We start from the raw sequence: 9961 nt of genomic DNA on the forward strand, positions 1-9961 counted from the left end.
TGATGAGAACTCTTTGATGTAGTTTATCAAACAAAACTCTTGTACTTATTATTGTCAGGAGAAATGGAGAGTTCTACTCCAAACCACATAGTGGTTTAGACTTTAGAAAAAATAAGAAAACACGTAAAACCACAAAAGCAGACGAACTATAAAAACTCAGTACAGTAAGACAAAATACATGTTAAAAATACATACTCTGAAAAAACGAAATATCTTATTCAGTGTTGTTTCTAAAACAAGATCAATCAAAATTATAATGATCAAGAATATGATTTTTGCCCTAATATCAAAGATCTTACTAGAATAAAATAAATTATGATCCAAAATGAATTTTCTTGATAAAACATATAAGATCCTGTCTGGTAACATGTGGTTGTAAAATGGCTATAAATAGCATTTTAGCTTAGCGTAAAGCTGACAATTTACACGGTTTATTTCTATTTCTTCTACTCTAAACGTACTTCTCTGTATGCTCGTATGAATGTAACACATCATAAGAAAGTGTTTCACCGCTGTTCAAATGCACTTTGGATCGCATCATTTATATGTATAAATGTTTTCCATCTGAATAAAATACAAATTGAATGAAACAAATGAAAATATAATGCAAAGTAATCTCTTCAGTAATCAAAATACTTTTTTTAATGTAACTGTATTCTAATTACCGATTATTTAAATTGTAACTGTAGTAGAATACAGTTACTTATATTTTGTATTTTAAATACGTAATCCTGTTACATGTATTTCATTACTCCCCAACCCTGTTAGTTGTGCTGCCCTAACAAGACAAATCTTTGCTTGAAAAACAGCTAAAAACCAGCCCAAGAGCTTGGCTAGGCTGGGTGATCAGCTTAAACCAGCTAAGACAAGTCAACCACGTTTTTTTTTATAAGGGATACTCCAGGAAAGACCAACCTATCTGCAGCATTCCCAGTAATTTGCAAAATCAAGATGGTTGGGATTAGGGGCCTGGGTAGCTCAGCAAGTAAAGATGCTGACTACCACATCTGGAGTAGCAAGTTCGAATCCAGGGTGTGCTGAGTGACTCCAACCAGGCTTCCTAAGCAACCAATTGGACCAGTTGCTAGGGTAGGTAGAGTCATGTTGGGTTAACCTCCTTGTGGTCAATATAATGTAGTTCTTGCTCTCAGTGGTGTGTGTGGTGAGTTGTGCATGAATGCTGCAGAGAATATGTCTCCGTGGTAATGCGCTCAACAAGTTAAGTGATAACATGCACGTATTGACGTCTCAGACGTGGAGGCAACTGAGATTCGTCCTCCGCCATTCGGATTGAGGCGAGTCACTACGCCACCATGAGGACTTAGAGAGCACATTGGGAATTGGGCATTCCAAATTGGGGAGAGGGGAGAACACCCCCCCCCCCCCCCCAAAAAAAAAAGAAGATGGGTGGGATTACATTGTGTACATTGAGATGCACAGACAGAAAAACAGATAAATGTGAAGATGAGAGTTAAACAAGTTAATTGGCCTGCAGATTACGAATGAGTATAATACTAACCAATGTAACTTCTATCTGAGCCCCACAGACACAACACAATATTCAAAATATTTATTCATTTATCAAAGATAGGTGAAAGGAATTGTTTTTGAAATATGAGAAAGGTCCAGAAGCTCAATGTCTGTGTTTTGGCCAAGAACAATTAATTAACAGATGAGAACATGCCATATAAGTGTCTAGACTGCTTAATGTATTATGAACAAAATTACTAATGAATACATGAATGCATTGACGTTGGACTGATATGAAACTGACACCAGGAGCTGCTTCCTGTGTGTAAAGCTGTAGGCGTGGCTGTTGGCAGCAGGTAATCATTGTACTGAGTCACATCCCAGGAAGAGACGAAGATTAAATGACACTGCTGTAAGTCATTAAAATATATATTTTTTTAACAAATATTAGTAACAACAAATGTACCTTATATTTAAATGACATATTTCAATGTTACAGGGCGGTGTCCATTTTAATCTACAAACAAGGTATGATTTAGCGTTTGCTTGCATTATGCACCTGTCCTTTGTTATCAGACGAGTCAAACAGGAACATGTTGACTACTGACTTTAGTTTATGGTGAAAATCATAGCTAAAAACATACATATTTGGTCAGAATTGTATGTTTAAAATACCTTTCAAATATTTAGTAGCATACCTGAGGATTAATGTTAATACTTTCATTATCTTTCTTTTAAATTAAACATTGTTTGATCAGAATGTTGATTTGGAATGGTGAAAATAAAGCTTCAAAGTACTTTGAAAGTCAGAAATGAAGTCAGAGGTTAAGGCATTTTCATTATTTGTATCTGTCCCTGCTATCTCAGAATAATGACTAAGGTCTCCAAAATAGCTCTGCGTCACAGTTTATTTTTACAAAATACTCTGCATTATTTAACATGAAAACATAGTTCATTCTCTGTTTTAGGCGTAGGTTCTTCATTCGTCCAAAAAAACAATTGTAATTGTTCAGAAATTTCCATTTTGTTCATTTGAAAGAGCATTTGCATTAAGCCCAATGTTTTCGAGAGTCACATGAAGGAGGAAAAAAAAAAAATACATTAAGCTTTGCTTTCACTGGATTCACACAAATTAGTTACTTATGCAACAAATAAGCAACATGCATTTATCTTACACCCTCTTTCATAACCTCGAGCAGTAAAAGTAAGACTGCTATAATAAAGACAAGGACTGAATAAGATTTTAAACATCACTGTGTCTGTCTGACTTTGTGGAATTTCATTTTTTTTTTTTTATTGTTTCAAAGATCAGAGTGCCTCTAGCATTAGGCTTCCAGGACATTATGTTTATGGCTGCAGGTGTTTTGCAAAAGTCGATTGTATGGGTAATGATGTAATCTTCAACACTATGGCTGCAATAGACAGAGACGCACCCAGTGTTCTGAAATCACATGACCTGTGTGTTTACAGAGTGAAACTAGTTCGTTGAAAGCAATAGCTACACACAAACAAAATAAAGAACCACAGCAGCAAAAGGAAATTGAATACTCTTGATAATGGGATTTAGGCAAATTGTTGGTTAAATGGGTGGATTGTGTGATGCTAGAAATGGTTGCAATAGTTCTGTAAACATGATTACATCTTTCAGAACACAATGGTGGAAGTAACACGGCAGCGCAAAAGTGCCACATCCCTCCAGGCTGGACCTGGTGAGATAGACCCCAACAATCTCTATGCCATCAATATGAGGTAATCATGACTAAAACATTTACTCAAAATCACGATGTTGTAGTGTCACAATTTCATATTTATGTCACACCTATAGGACCATTTTAAATGCATTTGGCTTGTAAATTTGAGGCCTGGTTCACACATCTGTTACTACCTTTTCTTGTCTGAATAACAGAGTTACCCAGCTTGCTGGACGACAGCTGGCTCAGATAGGGGATGAATTGGAAAACAAATGGCGTCAACAATTGCCTGTCCAGTGGCATCATCTGAACATGGGGATATATTCTTATATCCGAACCAGGAGGGCATTCTCTGAGTGAGTTGTGTCTCTATGAGGAATCTAAGACAGCATTCCCCCTTGGAAAAATGGAATTCAAAGCATAAGCCATCGGGGGCAAAACTTGACAGTACTGGGCGTGGTTTGTTAATTCAAGATTAATAAATATATACATTGTTTTTAAACAGGATCCTTGGCAGCCTTTGGGGGTCTAAAATGATGTCAATGTTAAGGAAGTCCTGGCTGGTTCCAAAAATTCAGACTGGCTGTCAGGAGGCAAGAAAGTGGGCAGCCTGGGTAAGTAGAGTATTTCTATTGCTAGACCAAGTAAAAATTAGAGATGTCACTCAACTGAAATGTAAAAAATGGCTTTAACAGTCAATATATTATTTGTATTTCCATATAATTGAAGATAAGCGCTGGCCTTCAGTCCACAGCAATCCAGTTTACAATTGAGTTTGTCAATCTGTTCGAGGTAGACTTAAGAGTTGTTCTCACAGCATACATTTTTGTTGATCTATGTACAAATGCATCAGATTGTCCCTTTTGGAGCGTCTAACTTTGGCTGCATCACTTCTTATTGATTTTCAGCATTTCACACTAGAAACACTGCATTTGTAGGATGGTGTCACATTAAATGTAGTTTGAAAATTTGAAAAATGCCTCTCGAGACCCCTGCACTTTGTTTGGGCTCTGTCTGTATAAAACACAAGGAACATAAGGTTCTGCAGGGTGGGGCTCATTGGGAAATGTAATTTTTTTTAATCTAATTAATTGCACTAACATAACACATTCAATTGACAGTCCTACCAAAAATGTATGAGTCTTCAGTGTAAAGATACATAAATGGTTTATTTAGTTACTGTAGTCCAGAGAATTTAAACAAGGTCATATTCAGGACACATAGCTCTTATAGAATTTATAATAGGGGCATCTGGTCTTTGAATAAAACATCAGGGTGTTTAGATATGCTACCTGTATGATTCTGAATTAATCTGTGATTTAACTTGGATTTGTTTTTTTTTTAGGTGTCTAATTTGAGCGTTTCGTATTGGTCAAGGAGGACCACATATATACTGGCCTCTGCTTTTTCATTGGTCGCTGTGTCTATCTTCCTTACTACTTGGAATGATTCTCAAGGCTGAATGTCACACTGATGGGGTCAACAGCTGGTCTTTGGCTTCAAGGCGGTCATATTTGACCATCCAACTGCTTATTTTACATTCACTTTTATAACTGATTTGAATGAAGTGCTGGTACACATACATACAGTATATTCATATATTCAGGCCAATGAATTGTTAACTATTCCTCTAAAAGCATTTCTGCACTACTATAGGAAGCTGGACTTTCCAAACACATAAGTTTGAGCAATAAAAAAAAAGAAAAAAAGAAACAAAGTGTGTGGGTTTTTTTTAAGCTACTTTTATATCTGAAATTAGAAAACAGAATTTCGTTACAACATAACATTGATTATTCTTCTGGCAGAACAACATCTACATGTGTATAGTTCTTAAAAGCCTTCATGTTGCATTTCTGTAGCATTGAGCCCAACTGTTTTCCAGGCCCCACCTCATAGGTGTGAGGAAAATCCTGCCCCTGGGCTCTTTCATAAATCTCATGCAGCGTCTGCTCCCATTTCACTGGAGACACAAGCTGTTTGGCCAGCTGTTTCCGAACGTGCTTGTCATGCATGTAACGCTTTCCATCCACATTTGAGTGTACAGCGATCTCAGGGCGCCGTACCTCTATCTTTCTCAGGATGTCTCTCAGGGGTTCCTCCGCCGGCTCCATCAGTGGGGTGTGAAAGGCCCCGCTAACTGGCAGCAGTCGAGTTCTCATGAAGTGCAGCTCTCTAGAGTTCTTTTGAAGGAATTCCAAAGCCTGGGAAAGAAAACATTTGCTAAATTGTTCCTGTAATTCATTACATCATTACATTTATAAACAATAAATTACATCAACTAAATGATTGGCCACTCTTACCTCTTTGTGGCCAGCTATTACCCTGCCATCTGGAAAGAGGTAGTTTGCAATGGCGCACACAGGCTCTTGGATACCTAAAGACAAACAGTGCTCTCTAGCTTGGAGGCAGGCATATTTGTAGTTGGCCTGGGGTCGGCCAACCACAGACAGCATGCCACTCTGTACTTGGTCGGAGGCCTTCTGCATTGCCTCTGCCCTCACTTTTACAGCAAACAGAGCTGAGAACAGAGAGACATACATTAGAGAGAAAAGGACCATTACCATAACTAAATGGGGGTGAAGTATCACAAAAACTACCAAGAACATGACCAGGTTACATCTCACCCCAAAATCAAAAGAAAACCATGAGAAACCATACTTTGCTTAAAGAAAATGAAGCCTTAAATAGATAGTTCACCCAAATTATTATTCTTTTTTTTTATTAACCGTCATGCATACACTATGTGTTTGACTTTCTTTCTTATGTGGAACACAAATGAAGATTTTCAGAAGAATATCTCAGCTCTGTAGGTCCATGCAATGCAAATGAATGGTGAACAGATATTTGAAGCTCCAAAAAGCACATAAAGGCAGTATAAAAGTAATCTATACAACTCCAGTGGTGAAAAAATAAAAATGTATTTTTTAAAATTGTAGATTTTTCATACATCATGATAATATTTTTTGTAATGCCTTTAATATATGCTGAATTAAATGAAATAATGGTACTATATGAGAATAAAGGGAATTACAAGAGAATGTGCCTAATTGTCACATAAATATATACAGTATATTCTTTATGCAATATATCATTGTTATTTGTTCTGTTGATTTTGAGGTGAAATGTGGCCTGGGTATATTTTCAAGAAATTCATTCATGTTAAATTTTCTATTTTTTAATGGTTTATAAAATAGAGGATCAGTGTTACCTTCAACAAAATCCATTGCACCAGAGAAGACCAAAGCAGCAAATTCCCCAACACTGAAACCTGCAGCAGCCACACAGCTCTCAATAGCCTGAGGGGGTCAACGGGGTTTCTATTAGTATTGACCACATGGGTGCCTTTCTATAATGAGACATTTATGTCACTGCCAATATCCAATGACATCACTAATTGATACGCTTTGGACTGATCTTATGGCTCACATACAGCAGGATTTTCGTGGTTGAGTCTTTCCACAGCAGCCAGTGAGCAGACAAACACAGCTGGCTGGCAATGAACAGTCTTCATCAGATCTTCCTCGGGTCCATTTAAGCACAGAGACAGCAGATCATAACCCAGAAGCTTCTGTGCTACAGAAAACATCTCCTTGACATTCCCATACTTCAAAAGTCCTCTTCCCATGCCGACGAACTGACTGCCCTGTCCTGGGAAGAGAAGAACATGTGCTCTCCGGGTGGTCCTGTGCTGCTGAGATGTGCTGGACTGAATTTGATCCGATGAAATGGGAACATTGTCTGATAGTCTTCTACAGTGGGAGAGAGTCGCCTTACCTCGAAACAGATTCACTCTTGTTCTAATTGTCATACCGAGATTCATGTTAAAAATATTTGATCTTGAAACGAATACCATCAGATTACAATTTTACCCAAATTGTGAAATTTTTTGAACAACGATCCAGAACACTCTTATTGCGGAGGTCAAATGCAAAACATCCTCGTTTTCAATCATGACAGAAAGGAAAACGTCACTAAAGTCATGCGAACTTGACAAAAATGTATTCCTATCATATCATCATTTTAATAGAGGATATTAGAGTTAACGTTGTCAATATTAAGATTCCTTTATTACTCCGGTGGTTCTCACGTGTCATGTCTGTATTTGTCTTCTTCTCGAGTAAAGTGGAGTTTGGCGGGATAAAGGCGCACATCGCCATCCAGCGTACTGGAGGATACTGTCTGTGTTTACGCCTTACTTGATCATTTTATATTTTATTAAATAATGTGTATATGATATATATATATATATATATATATATATATATATATATATATATATATATATATATATATATATATATATATATTAGTTTTAGATTATTTAATAAATTGAGTCTACATTATTAATAAATAAATAATTAACATTTATAATAAATAATTCTAGTAAACCAGAACACCCCCCTTAACAAGCAATCTTGTTCTGAATAATAACAAATCTGTCCCATATCTTTTTCAAATTGGGATCCAGGGGGCCACAAGGGAGTACTAGGGGTACACAAAAAAATTCTGAGAAAAATAAAGTATAAAAACATTGATGTTATTTGACACTTTCGCAGTTAAGTCTGAAATCATTACATTTTGTTCTATTGACAGCAACAGTAACATTTAAAACAAACAAACAAAAAAAAAAACAAAAAAAAATCCGCAAATAAATTCAATCCTATTTGAAAGAAAAGGGTTATAATTCACTTTTCTCTGTAAAGCTGCTTTGAAACAATATTTATTGCTTTTTTGGTATAGTTTTACTAATTTATTTATGTAGTGCTTTTCACAATAAATGTATTTAAAATAAAATATATATCTTGTAATATTTATTTTTTAAATTAAACTTTTCTTTTTTTATTCTGGTCTATACATCAAACATTACTCCAGCATAAGACAGATACACTGTCAACTTAATAAGAAGTACATATTTTACAAATATTACATTTTTTTTTTTTTTTTGCCTTTAGTACAATGACCATATAAAAGACAATTATTCACGTGCAGTCAGTTCATGTCAAACTACAGAACCATTCAAATAAACTGCATGGGTTTGTCCACACACAATATTACTAACCTTATGAGATCTTTATAGTACAATGTAATATTTCATTCATTTATTGACAATTATGCTTTAATCATATTTTACAAATAATTATTATAACAACAGTTTTAAGTCAAACTCTTGAGAGATTACTAAAGTCATGTACTTTTAATTCACCATATAAATCTAAATGTATATATATATATATATATATATATATATATATATATATATATATATATATATATATATATTGCAATGTGGTAACACTTTACACACAAAAAAATCCTTTATTAACAAGTCATTAATAAACATTATATAATGCTCAACAGATCAGTATTTATAGTAGTAGGTAACATTTACTCACCCTCATATCGTTCCAATCCAGTATGGCTTCATTTCTTCCGTGAAGCACAGAAGATGTTAATGTCAATGAATCATGACTAAGGCTAACATTTTACCTAAAGACTCTTTTTGCGTTCCACAGAAGAAAGACAAACAGGTTTGGAACTACATGAGCGCGAGTAAATGATGACGGCATTTTACAATAAACATGTCCAAATATATGAAATTACAAAAGTTTTAAACTAACATTAAATGATGATCTGTAGAGCATTGTATAACGAAATGTTTATTGATGACTAATTACATTTATTATATAGCCTATAAGTGTTATTATTATGTGTTTTAAGTGTTACTGACAATGGTCCTCAGTGATCATGTATTCTGATTGTTACTCAATATTCTCCAACTTCAATAATAAGCCATATTACAAAATCCCAGTGGTTATGCTTGTTTCAAGTACCTTAAAACGTTCCTGTCCTCCTGTTTGTTTTACTTTCAATTTCTGCACCGATGTGAAATTCTTAATCAGAAGATAATAACCATACATTTTAAAGCAAATGTTTCATGATAGTGTAAGATAAAACTGTTATCTTTTTTATTTGACCGATAGAAAAATGCTAAAACAATACACAAGACATTCAAGTGACAAAAACTGGCTTCTTGAGAGTTCTTGCATGGCAATCCAATTTATTAAACTACAGATGCTTGGTTATACAAAATTGCACCACTTTAATTAAGGCTTTTAAGTTGACATTTGGCCACCCACAATTCCCTCCCTCACTCCATCCATCCATCCCTCCATCCCCCACCCACCAGAAACAGACGACATTGCATTTGAAATACATTGCCTCGGTCTCAGGCCCAAGGTCCTCATATCAAGGACGTTTATTCCCATTTATTTCCTTTTTTAAGTCAGAGCAACAAGGCATTTGCTTGTGGTAATCAGAACAACACACAACTTGAAATGTTTACCTGTGTCCACTTCCTCTATAGACACACCCTAGGAGTTGTGTTCTTCACTTTACACAGTGCAAATCCTCAAAGCATCCATAAAGAATCCATTTTGAGTACATACTGCATGCTACACCCTGTAAAGAGTCATTACGATGTTTAAAGGAATAGTTCACCCAAAAATTATTTTATCATTTATTCACAGTCATGTCATTCCAAACCCAAATGACTTTCTTTCTTCTGGAAAGAAGGTGATATGGTTTTGGTGAACAATCCCTTTAAAGAGACACGATCAAGCTAATGCTCAAGAAGTACTTGTGCACATGCTTCACAGAGCACATTCAGTTCTTTTGTTAGCTTTATGAATACCAGTTGATGAACACTTATTTTATTGTTTTATTTTTTTTTTTATCAATTCTTCCTGTTTTTTCTCTCTTAACACAAAGTTCCCAGACCCCCAACATTCAGTTAATCCCAA

At 35.4% G+C, this 9961-nt stretch overlaps 2 protein-coding genes across 2 annotated transcripts; one reads left to right on the forward strand and one right to left on the reverse strand.

Moving 5' to 3' along the window:
* The first annotated feature begins 1808 nt into the window (after positions 1 to 1808).
* bik (BCL2 interacting killer) lies at positions 1809 to 4849 on the forward strand. The gene is made up of 6 exons (XM_052120935.1): positions 1809 to 1882; positions 1970 to 1998; positions 3119 to 3219; positions 3377 to 3517; positions 3667 to 3775; positions 4507 to 4849. Exons 3-6 carry the CDS (start codon positions 3125 to 3127, stop codon positions 4621 to 4623), a joined length of 462 nt encoding a protein of 153 aa, XP_051976895.1. The 5' UTR covers positions 1809 to 1882; positions 1970 to 1998; positions 3119 to 3124; the 3' UTR covers positions 4624 to 4849.
* Positions 4850 to 4934: 85 nt separating this feature from the next.
* mcat (malonyl CoA:ACP acyltransferase (mitochondrial)) lies at positions 4935 to 7262 on the reverse strand. Its single transcript, XM_052120934.1, has 4 exons — positions 6592 to 7262; positions 6370 to 6457; positions 5462 to 5679; positions 4935 to 5362 (listed from the first exon to the last, which is right to left on the reverse strand). The coding sequence occupies exons 1-4, from the start codon at positions 7012 to 7014 to the stop codon at positions 4952 to 4954; spliced, it is 1140 nt and encodes a 379-aa protein (XP_051976894.1). The 5' UTR covers positions 7015 to 7262; the 3' UTR covers positions 4935 to 4951.
* Between the last annotated feature and the right edge of the window lie 2699 nt (positions 7263 to 9961).

This window comes from Xyrauchen texanus, chromosome 47 (assembly GCF_025860055.1).
Source record: "Xyrauchen texanus isolate HMW12.3.18 chromosome 47, RBS_HiC_50CHRs, whole genome shotgun sequence".
Classification (NCBI taxonomy): Eukaryota; Metazoa; Chordata; class Actinopteri; order Cypriniformes; family Catostomidae; genus Xyrauchen; species Xyrauchen texanus.

Bases quoted from the DNA above. Each gene is read 5' to 3' on its own strand.
- bik (XM_052120935.1), top strand. From the start codon at position 3,125: ATGGTGGAAGTAACACGGCAGCGCAAAAGTGCCACATCCCTCCAGGCT. The intron at 3,220-3,376 runs GTAATCATGACT...TCTGAATAACAG, and splicing joins CTCTATGCCATCAATATGAG to AGTTACCCAGCTTGCTGGAC. The intron at 3,776-4,506 runs GTAAGTAGAGTA...TTTTTTTTTTAG, and splicing joins CAAGAAAGTGGGCAGCCTGG to GTGTCTAATTTGAGCGTTTC.
- mcat (XM_052120934.1), bottom strand. From the start codon at position 7,014: ATGGTATTCGTTTCAAGATCAAATATTTTTAACATGAATCTCGGTATG. The intron at 5,680-6,369 runs GTAACACTGATC...CTCTGTTCTCAG, and splicing joins TGCAATGGATTTTGTTGAAG to CTCTGTTTGCTGTAAAAGTG. The intron at 5,363-5,461 runs GTAAGAGTGGCC...TTTCTTTCCCAG, and splicing joins TAATAGCTGGCCACAAAGAG to GCTTTGGAATTCCTTCAAAA.